This window comes from Pelodiscus sinensis, chromosome 21 (assembly GCF_052426305.1).
Source record: "Pelodiscus sinensis isolate ZL-2025 chromosome 21, ASM5242630v1, whole genome shotgun sequence".
NCBI lineage: Eukaryota > Metazoa > Chordata > Testudines > Trionychidae > Pelodiscus > Pelodiscus sinensis.
Genome location: NC_143072.1, coordinates 24,646,739 through 24,662,565, shown reverse-complemented (window position 1 = coordinate 24,662,565; position 15,827 = coordinate 24,646,739). Strand labels below are relative to the sequence as shown.

General features: G+C 44.3%; 1 protein-coding gene across 5 annotated transcripts in view; it reads right to left on the bottom strand.

Annotated features, from left to right (window-relative positions):
* The window catches only part of LOC102459211 (transient receptor potential cation channel subfamily V member 3-like), a 64,401-nt gene that overhangs the window by 2,702 nt on the left and 45,872 nt on the right, over positions 1 to 15,827 (bottom strand). For 3 of the 5 annotated variants that reach the window (XM_089772247.1, XM_075904635.2, XM_089772248.1), the window contains 12 exons: positions 12,675 to 12,781; positions 11,095 to 11,259; positions 10,822 to 10,965; positions 9,258 to 9,565; positions 8,831 to 9,016; positions 7,731 to 7,889; positions 6,183 to 6,314; positions 5,101 to 5,174; positions 4,411 to 4,576; positions 3,360 to 3,426; positions 2,458 to 2,729; positions 688 to 824 (listed from right to left, as the gene is read on the bottom strand). In XM_089772247.1, the coding sequence (XP_089628373.1) occupies positions 688 to 824; positions 2,458 to 2,729; positions 3,360 to 3,426; positions 4,411 to 4,576; positions 5,101 to 5,174; positions 6,183 to 6,314; positions 7,731 to 7,889; positions 8,831 to 9,016; positions 9,258 to 9,565; positions 10,822 to 10,965; positions 11,095 to 11,259; positions 12,675 to 12,781 (1,917 nt within the window). The remainder of the gene's footprint in view (positions 1 to 687; positions 825 to 2,457; positions 2,730 to 3,359; positions 3,427 to 4,410; positions 4,577 to 5,100; positions 5,175 to 6,182; positions 6,315 to 7,730; positions 7,890 to 8,830; positions 9,017 to 9,257; positions 9,566 to 10,821; positions 10,966 to 11,094; positions 11,260 to 12,674; positions 12,782 to 15,827) is intronic. The other 2 variants (XM_075904642.2, XM_075904641.2) reach the window with 2 other exon arrangements.

Here is a 15,827-nt window from a genome sequence, read left to right as displayed (position 1 = left end):
CTTGCCAGTTGTCTACACTGGCCGCTTGAATTTCTGCAAGAGCACTGACTTCCTACTGTCTGAAATCAGTGCTTCTTGCGGAAATACTGTGCTGCTCCCATTCGGGCAAAAGCCCTCTTGTGCAAATGCTTTCGCGCAAGAGGGCCAGTGTAGACAACGTGGTATTGTTTTGCGCAAAAAAGCCCAGATGGCGAAAATGGCGATCGGGGCTTTCTTGCGCAAAACCGCATCTAGATTGGCACGGACGCTTTTCCGCAAAAAGTGCTTTTGTGGAAAAGTGTCCGTGCCAAGCTAGACGCTCTTTTCCGCAAAGGCTTTTGACGAAAAACTTTTCCGTTAAAAGCATTTGTGGAAAATCCTGCCAGTCTAGACGTAGCCTATCTGTTGTCACAGGGGGGCCTTTTTCCTCAGTATCCAAGAGCATTCCACAAAAAGTAAACACAAATTTTTCTCTCCTGGCCCTGATGGTGTGGATTGCTGCCCTTCTCTACTGTCTTTGGTAGGAGGATTACCTTCACCTCCACAGTCTCTGCAAGGCCCACAGACCCCTGAAAGGTCTTCTGGTGATAAGCTGTATCAGGGAGCCACACAGAGCTCGGGCCCATCACATTTAGACATAATAAAATAGTTTAAATCACACTTTTATTAAATGGTTAGTTCGATCTCTAGAGGTCTCACTGTACATACCGTAAGCAAGTTCTCTGATCTTCCTTGCCATCAGGGGTATAGCCAACTAGCATATCGGGGTGAATTTTTTTCCTTTGGAGCCATTTTCTCCAGGACACTGGCAAACTTCTTTCCAGATCCAGTATTGTCATGGCTTTCTGTGTATAATTAACACGATGGCAAACAATGAATCATTCTGGAGATGTTCTTGCATATGGCTCTTACTGCGTGTGGCATGTTTTCACTGTCTGCCGGTCTTTCTACCTGCCCTGAATTTTCAAAGGATGCACTTTTGAAAATCTGCAGAAGGTATGAGTGCTCTTGGAGTGGGATTTTCCTGTCTGTGCTCTTAACGCTGCACCCACTGACGTAGCAGCTGAACGTAAGGGCCATAGCATGAAAACCAATGGTCCATCTAGCCTAGTGTCCTTTCTTCCTGCCTTGGCCAGAGGCAGATGCTTTAGAGGAAATGAATAGGGCAGGGTGGTTTTGAGTGATCCATCTCCAATAATCCAGTCCCAGGCTCTGAAAACTGGAGTTTAGGGACATCTGTCGAATGGGGCTGTATTTCTGACCAACTTACCCAATACGAGGGATGTTAAATATTAGTTAATTAAATGGTCAAGTATACTCATGAATTCTTATCAGTTAATAGACTAGTCTATAGTCCCCGGGGGCCGGCAGCCAGTGCACTCCAGCCTCACTCCTGAGGAGACCCCTGCCTCTATCTGAGGAAGCAGCGCTGGATGCCAAGCGGCAGCTGATCCATGAGGGGAGCCAATTTGAAAGCCACCTCTCTTGTGGTCCGGCTGCCTGGCGCAGTGTGTTGCAGCCTCTGATAAAGAGGTAGTAGCACGAGGTGGCAGCAGCCACTGTCTAAGGGGATCTGAGCTCCTGGACTTGGCATGAGCTGGAACTGAGCAGAGCTTCCTGCCCACCTGGCTCCTAATACACTTTAAGTGCAGAGCCTGGCATGAATTAGGACAGAGCCGGGCTGCCTGCCCACCCAGCTCCTAAAACACTTTTAATACAGAGCTGCAGCAGGGATGGGTCCTGGACATGTGGCAAGCCAGGACTGAGCCAGCCTGCTAAAAATTTATTGGCAGGCGGGGGAGAGGGAAATGTGTGTAGTCTATAGCATTAACCTATAAGCGTTTGCTTATTGGTTAATCGATTACACAATTACATCCCTACCCAATACCCATGGATGGACCTATCCTCTATGAACTTATCTACAGTGTGGGCAGCATCAGGCCATTGTCTGAGAGCTTTTGAAAATCTCACCTACAACTGTACAAATGCAACCAATGGTAAGTGTTTCCTGGTGTGACTTTCTACCATTTAAAAAAGCACTTCATGCTTGCACAGCCGCCTTCACATGGAGAAAGGTGACATCTAGTCACCACATAAGGACATTGCAGTTGAATGATTGCTATAGATACTCAGTGGGCACAGTAGTTTAGATTTTGCCTATGAAAGGGAAATACTCTGTATTCAGGTTGGATAATATGGTCCCAATGAATGTGTTGTGTCTCGCTAGTGTCATGCTGGAAAGCTTCCCTAGTGGAACAGTCCTGAGGCCTGACAAGGATGCAGCCAATTCCAGGTATTGTTACCTGTAACTGCAGCGTGAAATACACGTTTCATTTTTCTGATGTTCCTGGGAGGGTTAAGAAAAATGTAAAAGAATTGACAGGTAGATGAGACATGTGTATGCCAACTATTGGGCATTTCTGATCACATTACAGTGTCTTGTCACTGGGTTTGAACTGCTAAAGGCAGGAGCCTCACCTGGAGCTTCCAGATTTTCTCACTTTCTTGGGACACTGAATTGACTGTCTCCCCCATGAGTGCGATCAGCATGTTTAAGAGGAGCACAAAGGTGAGTATCACGTAGCAGATGAGCAGAAGCATGAAAACCTTCGGGTACTTGGAATCCTCATGCCCTGAGAGGTCCCCGAGCCCTAAGGTAAGCTTAAAGAGCTCAAACACTGCAGAGTGAAAGCTGTGGAATCGGCTGCACTCTGTGTCCTGGGGGCAATCGTTCATCAGAGAAGCAAGACCTGCAGGGTAACAGAAAACCAGCATCAGACTTAGGAAAAGGACGGACCAATCACTGAACTGACAGAAGAAAATACTGAATTTCTATTGTCTGAGCTACTGGTAATAGGTACCATCGTCATTTCCTTGTACAAATTGAGATTTGATGTTGTCCAGATTGTTTTCTGATATTGCAAATGTAGTTACCACTTCGTTTGGCATGGGTTGGATATAACTGTGTAATGACTCTACTGTTCCTGGGCAAGGACCACTATGAATGCCCAGGACTCGATCTGGCTAATCCTTTATTGTTGCCCTTTCTGCTACATATTTCCTGAGCTCTTACTACATATTTGAAATGTAATGTCTCACCTTTTACTGCATAAGTTCACATTTATGTTCTCAGTGATGTATGGGAAATAAAAACAGGCTCACCCCAGAAGCACCACCCATGAATAGAAAAGGTTTGAACAGCTTTAGATTTAGCTAAAATGAGGGGCTGCCTAGGTGACCAGTGGTAGCGATGCTGGATGCCTGCAGAATCCCACAATCATATGACTGATTTAATTTCTTGCCTTCTTCATATTTCCATATAATTAAAATCAAATTAATATTTACTCTAATTTAATATATTGATATGAAAAACTTCTTACCTGCTCCAAAACCTACCAGGAAAACCCCATAAACCAAAAGGAACCTGGAAACATCCACTAAAATCATCTGAAAATGTATAGGAAACATAGAAAGAAGTGTATTACTGGAAATTTGCAGAAAATGACATGAAAGTGCTGTAATTCACTAATATATCTAGGTCTGGAGTCTGACAGTATATAATCTTAGGCTGAATCTAGACTGGCCAGTTTTTCCGGAAAATCAGCCGCTTTTCCAGAAAAACTTGCCAGCTGTCTACACTGGCCGCTTGAATTTCCACAAAAGTACTGACTTCCTACTGTAAGAAATCAGTGCTTCTTGTGGAAATACTATGCTGCTCCCGTTCGGGCAAAAGTCCCTTTTTCGCAAAGCTCTTGCGCAAAAGGGCTAGTGTAGACAGCTCAGATTTGTTTTCCGCAAAAAAGCCTCAATCGCGAAAATGGCGATTGGAGATTTTTTGCGGAAAAGCACGTCTAGATTGGCATGGACGCTTTTCCGCAAAAAGTGCTTTTGCGGAAAAGCATCTGTGCCAATCTAGACACTCTGTTCAAAAAATGCTTTTAACGGAAAAGTTTTTCGTTAAAAGCATTTCCGTAAAATCATGCCTATCTAGACGCAGCCTTATTATAGACATAAAGACTATTTAGGGGCATAGCAGCATATCCATATATTCCCAGATCTTTTAACGGTGCACTCAATATAATAAAGTAAATCTGTCACATTGTGATAGCTTAGGGTTTATATAAAACATGTCTTAAGTAAAGGAAACCAATTGCAAGGAAAATTTAAGCGAATAGGAATAATTTAGCTTTCGCATATTTTACTGCTGGTTGGTCAAAACATGCCTGAATGGAGCAAAGAGAAATGCTATGGTCAATATTTATATTCACAATCCAAACACAGGAAAATATTTATGTGGAATACCTTAGCAATAGGTTCTTTCCAACTTCTGGGAAAATTCTCCACTCTCTTATGAACCAGTTTTGTTGTGTTTTTATACCTATATTAACATGCTTTTAATATGTAAATACATGTTAAAGGTTTTGAACCTACCTTTTGAACCATTACAGTGTAAATGCCAGTGATTCGGAACCCTCTGAAATAGTACAAGATATTGAACCATCCCAAAACTAAGGCTGAGACCCTCACTATAACATAAACTTCCATCTGCATGAAGCACAACATATGTGCACATATCACAAGCAGTGCTTGAATGAAACTGGGAAAAAAAAGAAACTATAGTCACAACAGAGATATTTCCCATCAGTTGTTACTGAAATATATGTACGGGTTAAACCTCTCTAGTCTGGCACCCTCAGGATCTGATTGGTGCAGAACATAAGAATTTGCTGAACCACAGGTCAATATTGTCTAACAGCATTACCAACCCTTCCACTGCTTACAAGGCTCTTAAAAGACATTTGGGTGTAAATTTAAGCTAAATAGCAGCTGTGTACACAGACAGCCAGGACTCTGAACAAACGTTACCACGGGGAAACTTGGCCACATGCATAGTAAATGGACATCTGGCTAACTAAAATCATGCCAGACCATGGATGTTGCAGGACCAGAGATCCCTGGACTAGAAACATTCAACCTGTATTTATTAAATACATGCAATGCAATTTCAAATAGCTAAAAAGTCTAGCCTGACTGGCTTACAGAAACACAAGACACTAGTTCCACTGGGACAAGGTTTAATACTATATTATATTCAGAGGGGACAAGAAGAGTAAAACTTACAAGAGAACGTAGAAATAGTTAATCTGAAGAATAGAGCGAAATGTGAAAGGCCACATCCAGAAGATCTCTAAACCCTGAAACACAAATATGTGGATCAAATACAAGTCCTTCCGCTTAAGTTAGTTAACACTTAGAAGCTTAGTCAACACTTTTAAAAATGTGATTTTGAAATATGTTCCAGTTCATTAACTTTGCTACCTACAGTCGGTTGGACATACGGTAATCCCTCTATGACCCTCTGAAAGGACAGTAGTATTTAGCACTGAAGTTTCCTGGGAAACCATGTGCATTGCTTAGCTCACTAGTGGTGAGATTCTCCTCAGTATAGGTCAACACAAGGCCAATGCACCACATACATCTAACTTAATATGAAGACCTAAGTGGTGCATGTCTTGCGCTGGTCCTCTGTGGGAAGTGAACTGCTCCATAATGCCTGGCTGTGTCCAGACTGGCATGATTTTGTGCAAAAACTTGCTGCCTGTCTACGCTGGCCGAGAGTATTTGCGCAAGAATACTGACGTTGTAATGTACAAAATCAGTGGTTCTTGAGCAAATATTCCGACGCTCCTGCTCAGGGATAAGCCTTCTTGCCCAAGTATTCTTGCAATGTTAATTTCTTGCGCAAGAAAGCCCGATGGCTAAAATGGCCATCGGAGCTTTCTTGCTCAAGAGCGCGTTTACACTGGCACGGAAGCTCTTGCGCAAAAGCAAATCTTTTGCGCAAAGGCACTGCCAATATAGAGGCTCTCTTGCACAAATACTTTTAACGGAAAAATGTTTCCGTTAAAAGTATTTGCCCAAAATCATGCCAGTCTAGACGCAGCTCATGTGTTTAACATATCATAATAGACATCACTAACAGGGCTATAGTTAAGCAGTAATATTGTGATGGTTTTATAATTGTGGAGTAGCAGCTCTGCTACAGTTAAGAGGCTTTGATTGTGCAAAATACATTAGTGTGTACACTTTTAACATAGCAAAAGAAAATGTGTATGTCTATATTCTATTCTGTCTCTGTCAGAGAAGCCTCATGGACGTCAATTGTATCATATTCCAGTGGCTAGACGTGTGGTTCTACTTACACTCTTAACCAAGAAGGAAATGGCTGCTATTAAAGTGTAAATTTGCGCCACAAGAAGCCATGGGTTTCCACCGTTTGCCTCATGGAGAACCTGCTGCAAAATATGTACAGATGTGTTGGGAGCTGCCATCTGCTGAAAGGAACAGGGAAGGAAACAAGACAAAAAAAGTAATCTGAGGCTATGCCTATACTTGTGGAAAGATCAACGCTATGTCGGTCAATCTTCCGGCATTCAATTTATTAGGTCGAGTAAAGACCCAGTAAATCGAACACTGAAGGCGTCAACCTTAGTACTACTCACGTCTCCCAAGCCCACAGTGTAATACCAGCCAAGACTCACAGCCAGGATTTTTAATTGCTGAATATTATCTGTCAAATGTAAGAACAGCCACACTGGGTCAGATTAATAGTCCATCTAGTCCAGTATCCTGTCTTCTGACAGTGGCCAGTACCAGATTCTTCAAAGGGAATAAATAGAACAACCTCTGGGGGATAGAGAATGGCCAAAGGCTGCTCTTGAGTAATCCCCCTCACCTAGGGCAGGTGGATGGTCCAGGTCTCCCTGAGTTGCTCTTGCCACTGCCTGGCTCTGCCTTCCGGTCTGGCCACCAAGAAGGGCAGAGCCTCATGATCCTCCCCCCAACTTCTACCAAGGTTCTCGCTCTCCTGCTCCCAGGATCTGGCAGCCGGAGGCTTAGGGACATCTTGGCGACTGATCCACGATCGACCTGTCCTCTATGAACTTCTCATTCTTTTTAAAATTCATTTCTACTTTTGACCTTCACAACATCCCCTGCAGTGAGTTCCAAAGGCTGACCATGCGATTTGTGAAGAAGTACTGCCTGGTGTTTGTTTTAAATCCACAGATTGTTAATTTTATCAGGTGACCCCAATTCATGGATCATGTGAGGTGATAAATAACTTTTACTTACACCACACCATTCATGATTCTGTAGACCTGTAGCATATCCTCCCTTGTCTCTTTTCTAAACTAAATAGTTTCAGCCTAGTTAAGCTCTCATATGCAAACTGTTCCATACCTTTAACCGTTTTTGTTGCCCTTCTCTGCACTGTTTCTAATACATCATTTTGGCAATGGGGAAACCAGAACTGCATGCGGCATTCAAGGAGTGAGCGTTCCATGGATTCATATGATTTATGACACTTACTATCTTGTCTTTCCTTTCCCTAATCGTCCCTAATACCGTACTAGCTTGTTTGACTGCTGCTGTACAGTGAGCAGATGTTTTCAGAGAACTATCGACAATGACTCCAAAAACTGTCTCGAGTGATTGCAGTTAATTTAGAGCCCATCATTTTGTATGCACTAGTGTGTATATTTCTACAGTTCATGGAGATGTAACTGCACACACACACAAGACTTCCTGATGCTGAACGATGGTGACCTGCATGCATGAGGGACACCCACAGCAGGGCTTCTGGCAGAGTTCTAGTTCTGCTCTCTAGCCAGGTGTGGGATCTGCCAATATAAGTTAAATACATTAAATAGCTCCATGCAGCAAGCTTGAATCTCTCCAGAAATCTTCACCTGGTTGATCTGGGGCTGATATGCAGCCATCACAGTGAAAATGGTGATGTACAGCAGATACAGGGCTGTGCTGATGCCAAACATCACTGCCGCAAAATGTCTCCATTTTATACCAATCAGCTCTTTCAGAGGCTCCACATCCAGCATGTCATAGTGTTTCTGCAAAGGGGAAGAACACTTGTTAACTTCTCTCTCGTGGATAGAGAGAGAGAGAAAGAGAGAGAGAGAAAGTAAAGTGTCTAAAAGTGAGAACTGAATTCTTAAGATATTCATAGGCTATGTCTACACTACAAGAATCTATCGGAAAAATTTACGCAAAATGCGCTCCTCAATTTGTGCACCTTTTTCTGATATTTTTTCAGAAGAGGCTTTTCCAAAATTTGGCAAAATTTTGAAAAAAAACCTTTTGGAAGATCCCTTCTTCCTCATGGGAGGAGGAAGACAGGGCTTCCAAAAGAGCAAGTCTGCTCTTCTGCAAAAAAAAGCAGAAGAGCAGACGGGTTCCCTGGATGCCGGTGGAGTTTTTCTGGAATATCTCTGGTGTCCCAGAAAAACCCTGTAGTGTAGACACAGCCATAACCTCAGCCATTTTTTGTACGGTGGGCTGGTGTTTATTAGCACCTCCCAGGACTCTAGGACAGGGCACCATTTCAGGAGGCAGAGGGAGCAGTAGCTATGTGTACCGGGACACTGCTCGCTTTTCTTCCCATTCCCCTATTGGGCAGTGAGCGGGGGGAAATTACAAAGTGTGTGTGCATGCATCTCACTCCTGGCTGGTGAGGGGAGAGGGCAGAGGAGTAAATCACAAAACCTGTGTACTTTTTCCTCACTCCCTGGTCTTCAGGGGAACAGGAAGAAAAGCAAGAAGCATCCTGGTACTCATGGCTGCTGACCCTCCTTGCCCTTGCTATGACTGTCAGCTGGTTGATGATCCAGGAATCATCAGTTGCAACGCACACACTTTTACCACTTGAAGGAGAAACTCCATTAGCTGGCAACAGCAGGTCAGCTGCTGAAGGGACACGACTCACACTCCCTCCGTGTGTTCCCAAGGCAGTACAATCCTTTGTTTTTCATTGTTCCGGTTCTCGGGCACATACCTCATGGTTGGTGTTATACACCACAATCTTCAGGGCAGAATGGCGCTCTCCAGTATCCACTTCTGATAAATCATATAAGGAGCAGCAGACCGGGCCATACGCCCATTCCACAAACTTCCTCGAGAGATGAGCCATTGAGTGTTTGCCTTCACATGGAAAGGATCTTCCTAAAATATGCTGGAAGATCTATTTAGCAGCAAAATAACCCAGAGGGAGAAAGAAAATCATTGCCGGGTTCTGGATCTGTGACACTGCAGTTCTTATTTCTTCCCTGTTAGAACTTCTAAGACTGTTTGAGGGCCCTGAAAACTCCCCATTCACCACTTTTCCTGTCCTAACCTTTGACAAGGTTCTCCCCATGCCATGACACACTCCCCTTCACATGACAAACTCCCCTTCTTTTATTAGACAGCTGAGGCGACTGTACCTTGATCTTCCCATATGTCGCAGCTAACTGTAGGGGAGTGAGTCCTTCTTTGTTCGAGATCTTTTCCAGGTTCTTCTTTGACTCATTTCTAGTTTCAATGCATTTTTTTTCACTCGCCTTCAAAATCTGGTCATATATTTCTGTCACAAACGCTGTATTTTCCTCAGAGTCATCAGCTACCATTACCAGCGCATGAAGGACTGTATTTCCCAGGGAATCTTGGGCATAAGGATTTGAAACTTTATCTAACAGGAACTCCACTAACTTTGGTTGGTTTGTGCAAGCAGCCTGCGAGAGTGGATATTCTCCTGTCGACAACATTAAAAGTTGCAAGTGAATCTCTATCGGAATGGCTGTAGCTTATTCCTCAACAGCACTTCCCTCTTGCCACAGTTTAAGTAGTATTTGAGTGAGAAAATATAGGTCACAACTCCGAAGTTATCTCTCATCCTCAACCACCAATCCACTTACTGCAGGCCTGGAAGGTGTTCAGGGAAGAGCGATGAGAATGATCAAGGGTCTGGAGAACCTCTAATATAGAAACAAACTACAAGATTTATCCAGCATTGCTCTTTAACTCAATTTTTGCTTTTCTTCATTTAAATCATGGCTCTGGGGTGGGGTGGGGGTGAAGGGTTCAGGATGAAGGCAGCCCTGGGGAAAGCGGTCTACCCCAGACCTCTCTCACCACAGCAGCTTGGGGCCAGGTGAGAAGCACCTCTCCATGGCCATTGTACCGCCAGCAGGCGCATCCGGGGGAGGATGCATGTTCCCCAGGTGGGGCAGGTCCAGGTTCAGCTGGCCCCTTTGCTCCCCTGCCAGGTTAAGGAATGCAGCAAACAGCGCACTTTCCCCTCACTCTCTGATGAAGGGGAACAGCCAGCAATGATCCCCTATGAATCAGGGTCAGAGGGGAGAGATTCAACTTCAGCCCACCTGTCCTCTCTAAAGGGCACCTGGATGACGGGAGGTAGACCTTTGGTCTGACCCAGTGTGGCCATTTTTATACAGATAACAAAATATCCCAAGTTCTCATAATTAGTATAATTTTGAAAGGACTATTAAACTGTCAGAGACTGGATATTTGGCCGGATGATACAATATGGTCATTCCCATGTTCTAAGGTTGAGTATCTTATCCACAGGACTACTGGTACCCTATAGAGCAGAAATGACAGAGAATAGATCTTATTGACATGAAATAGCCACTAGGTTACCAAGATGGCCTGTCCAGGTGTCATTTTCAAAGAGTGAAATTGACCCAGCTGTAGAGAGTCCACACAAGGCCCTGCCAAAACTCCTTTACTTCCCAAACATGGGTTAAGTTCACCTCCAAATAATTCAATATTGTTTCAGGGCCAGATGTACCACAAGGATGAAATCTCGGCCCTACTGAAGTCAATGGGAGTTTTGCTGGGGACTTCATTAGGGCTTGAAAAGGACAGTTTCACAATGTGCAGGAAGAAAATCAACCCCTCCCCTTCCACCATTATGGAAAGGAACAAGCTCAGGACAAGTGGGTAATGGCTTTTGTTCAGTGGGAATGAGCCATGAAGTAGAATTACCAAAATAGAAGCAGTCATCTCTCCATGTAAGTGGCTGGAAGAATGTTCCTTTTGCTTGGATATGAACATCAGCTCCATTTTCAACTAGGAGCTTAACTATCCTGTCCAGCCTTTTCTCAATGGCAATGTGCAGTGCTGTCTGCCCTGCAGCGAAGAATGAGCAAAGACAGATATTAACTTTGTGGGGGGAAGGGAAGATGAAAATGGTAAAAGAAAAAATAATTCTGAGCCCCAGAAATCGAAGTCTTGCTCTAAACCAGAATAATTTATTACCTTCATATGCTTTAGCAGTAAAAGATGCATCCAGCAGCTTCTTCAAACACCCAGAACCTTTTGCACACTCTATCAGCGATGTAACGATCTCTTCAGTGGTCTCTGGGGAATTGTTCACTGGATTCAGCAAAGCTTTCATCAAACAGGTTTTTCCAGTTTCTTTTTCTGTAGAAATGAGCTTTCATTTTAATTCTCCCTCGAACAGGCCTGTCCCTAATATTATGGCACTTCTAAAATCAGAGCAAACAGATATGTGTAACTGGCTGCATTTCAAACAGCTGAGACTACAATTAATAGTCTAGCACTGGGGTGGGGAACTGAAGGCCTGGGGGGCGGATGCAGCTCCTGGGTTTCCTGGATCCGGCCCCCAAAGCTTAGGGCCTTCCCTAGCATTGGGCAGCCCCATATTTCACAGATCCTGCGTTTAGTATTAAAATGACCAGGACGTTTTTTAAACTATATTTACCTGCACACACCCAGTGTTTCACTGAGAGTGTCTCCCTCTTTTGAGCCAGGTTAAGCACAATTTCAGCTGGTGGTAATTCTGCAGAGCTTCGCTGAAATCAGTGGGGTCACGTTTTTAGCTAGTGTACAGAATTTTGCTGATTTACACCTCCTGGGGATCTCAGGCCTATAGTCCCTCCAAGGTGCACCCTGGGTGGCCACAAAGGAGGCTACCAAGAGCCATGCACTTATTTAGCAGAACCATGCAGCCATGCACATTGCACTCAGGGGCGTGGCTACAGGAGGACCTGGAAGTTGGCAGTGGAGTGATTCAGGAAGCGGAGGGAGGCAGTGGGGTGGGGTGAGGTGGGGAATAGTGATGGGGGAGCCTGGGACATGCAGGGATGCAATGGCTCCTCCAGCCCTGTGGTTGTGGTAGAGAGGCACCTCTCTCTCACCCCAGCCCCAGCCTTGTTGCAGTGGGGAGAGGCACCTCTCCCCCAGTCTGGGTGCTGCTGCAGGAAAAGAGGTCTGGGGAGAGTTCTCTCTCTGCGCTGTGGTCCCGGGCAGCCTGCACACAAAACTCCTTATCCTTAGTCCCACCCTAAAGCCTGCACCCCCAGCCACCTGCACCCCGACCCTCTGCTGTAGCCCTGAGTTCCCTCCCTTACTCTGGCCCCTCATCTCTGGCCCCATCCCAGAGCTGGTACCCCCAGCCACAGCCCTTAGCCCCCAGCACCACAACCCTCTGCCCCAGAACTGAGCCCGTCCCATTCTCCAAATCTTAAACCCCCAGAGGGAATTAGTGACTATACCTTTACCCTCCTGTATTTAATTAAGGCAATACCCTAGTAAAGTGCGTAAGTGTGTGAGTATCCCATTTACTTCCGTGGAACAACTCATGTACTTAGACTCCACACTAGCAAAGCTCTTCAGTGCACCAGCAATAAGAGTTTGGCATCTCAGTCTTTCCTAAACTCTCCATCCCATTAGTTCCTTATTTCCTTCTAAATAGCTCCAATATTTACTAGTGTATTATTGGAGGAGTAATTTCAAGCTACTGCAGTGTAAAATAGATCAGAAGTCGGTGCAGTGGGATTCCTGTATGCTTGAATGGGAACTGAGACACATTGTACCTCTGAGCTCATCCATTTGCCACTTATTCCGTTGGATTCTCGAGAGCCAGGATTTTATTTTTTTAAGATCTCCCTTAGCAACATCATCAAAAAAGTCTGATACGTCCCTGTTAAAGAGGAAACAAACAAACAGCCAGCATAATGAAACACTGATACGAAGATCCCCAGTGCACAGCTCATGGCCTAAGGCAGGGGTGGGTGATAAGTTTTGATGGGGGCCATTTTGGTAAGTGGTCAAGGGGTGCACTTTTCCATGGAGAGTGTGCAAGGACTGGGAGGGAGTTATGACTTGGGGTGGGGGAGGAAGGGTGCAGAGGGTTTGGTTGGTGACCTGAGGAAGGGAGTTGAGGTGTGTTTGTGTGTGTGTGTGTGGGGGGGGGGTGACAGAGGTAGGCTCTGGCCAGGAGACATTTATCTAGGCGGTTCCCAGCCAGCAACCCTGCAGGATTCTGAGGCAAGTTCCATGTCTACCACAGACCCAGGCTGCTCAAAATGGCTAGCTGCTCCCTGTGGCTCTCTGCTCAGGGGGTGGAGGTGACGGGGAAGGGAAGGCTTTCCACACATGGCTCCTGCCCCCAACACAATTTCTAAGATGCTATTTGCCAGTTCCCTATTTGCTTAAAGGAGTGTGAAGCTGCTTTGTATCTGACAGTCCCAGCAGCACGGCCCTCGGGATGGATCCAGTAGCTCAGCAGGCCAGATTCAGTCCAAGACCTCATCTTGTCTGCCCCAGTCAAATGGGATATACTAGGGTTAAGGATTGCATTTTTTCATTTCTCCCTGTTGTGCTATTATGACCTTCCTGTGAAATCCTGGGTTTATTGCGGTTTCAGATCAATAAGTCAATGTATATCATGCATCATGATATTTCCCCCTAAGATTAGTGATTTTGAAGCAGGATTTGAACTCCTGTGGGTTGAATTATGAAGAAAAGAAAAAAAGAACAAGCCAGACACAGAAATAACATTTATAGGAGAGAAATATAACTTCTGGATTACTCAGGCCTGCAACATAGATGCTCCCTAAACTGAGCAATTTTTCAGATGTGTGTCTAAATGAAAAAATACAGCTGTTTTCAAGTTAATTCAAAATTGATTTCTTTTTGTCTTCTCAGGGAAAGCTGAAAAAATTGCCTTGAGGTTTTTAAAAATTTAATTTCTTTTAGTCTTTTAATGCTTTCTACCCTTCTAAAAAACTATGCCTAATTTATAAACAAAATGTTGTTTTGCAATTAAAATTCAAAGTTTTTTTAAAAATGTCAAAATGTAACTTTTCGATATTTTCCCCGTCTTTCCCTCCAGCCGAACAAGCTGAGTAGAATTCAACAAATGGTTTTTGTTCCTCCAAAATGGAATTTTTCACCCAATAAACTATTCATATGAAAAGTTTCACCCAGATCTACTCCCTGTCCCTTTAAATTTCTTTAAGCTTAGCCTGATCATGATCATGATACCAGGCTTCCACCATCTTCATGTTTTGTTAGTCTATCAAGTGCTACCAGACCATTGGTTGTTTTTTTCTACATGTTTTGTTCATCTCTAAGGTGCTGCAGGACTATTTGTTGATTTTTACATTTTTTTAGTTATAGACTAACACAGCTCCCCCTCTGAAACTTTTAAGTCTCAGGAAGACTTTACTGAGTTTTACTCAGAGGTGAAAGTAAGGGGGTGCGCCCCGGTGCACAGCTCCCACCATAGCTGGCTGAGCTGGGGCAAAAGATAGTAGGGGGGATATTTAAAGAATTAGCAGGAACCTATTTAAAGAGCTGACAGGGACTCTCTAGTTATTTAAAGAGGAGGGAGCTATTTAAAGAGCTGTTAATGGGCTATTTAAAGAGCAATTAAATATCTATTTACAGGGGAAAAAAACAACAAATGATCTGGTAGCACTTTATAAACTAACAAAACATGTAGATGGTATCATGAGCTTTCGTGGGCACAGCTGGCTTCTTGGTCATCTGAAGAAGTGGGCAGTGCCCACGAAAGCTCATGATCCCATCTACATGTTTTGTTAGTTTATAAAGTGCTACCAGATCATTTGTTTTTTTTCTGTAACAGACTAACTCGGCTACCCCCTGAAGCTCCTATTTACGGGGGGGTGTCTCACACTGCTGCCAGTTTCCCTGCAGAAGTGCCCCCACACAGACATATCACAGCTCCCTTATGGACAGGTAAGGTTACCTGGCTCCAACTCCTTCCTCCTATGATTGTCCTGTCCCGCCCCCGCCAGGGGACACCAGATCAAGGGAGGATGTGAAGCTGACAAGTGCACCTGATTCAATTTTCCCCCCTTTCTGGCCCCATGTTTCCCTTCCCCAACCTGTGCCCACAACTATTCTCCCATCCCTTATCTCTCATCCCCATTTATCTCTCCCCTCCCTGCAGCCCCAATCCCTCCCCACATATTCCTCTGCTCCCTAATTCTCCCTTCCCCCCAGCAGGTTTCTGTATCTCTAATTAGTGTACTTTTAAAAAATTGTTTTAGGGCTTTCTGAATATTCTGCTCTACTCAGATTACATTTCCCCAAAATACAAAACCGTTTTAGCGGAGGCAGACTGTAAGAACATGCTTTTTCATTTCAGATTTCTACTTATAGTAAGATAGTGATAGAGATGCAGCCGTGTTAGTCATTATTGGATCTAACCATGCCAGTTACAAGATCAAGAATACATATTCCTGTTCATCCAGAAATATAATTTATGCCATCATGTGCCTAACGTGACTGAATGCTATTATATTGGATGAACTTCTCAGACCTGAGGAAGTGGGTCTGGCCCACAAAAACTTATCACCTAATAAACCATCTTGTTAGTCTTTAAGGGTATGTCTACACTACCCCGCTAGTGCGAACTAGCGGGGTAATGTATGCATACCGAACGTGCAAATGAAGCCCGGGATTTGAATTTCCCGGGCTTTATTTGCATAAGCCGGCGGCGCCATTTTTAAATGCCGGCTTGTTCGAACCCCGTTCCACGAGGCGTACAGATAGTTCGGAATAGCTTGCTAGTCCGAACTATCTAACCCGTGCCGCGTGTAGCCAGAAGTAGATGTCTTAAGAGGTCCTTTCCAATCCTCTTATCTATGGTTCTGTGATAACACTAGTAATAAGCAATCCAACATTGTACATTCATATTTGGGAAGACGTCAGCTGCT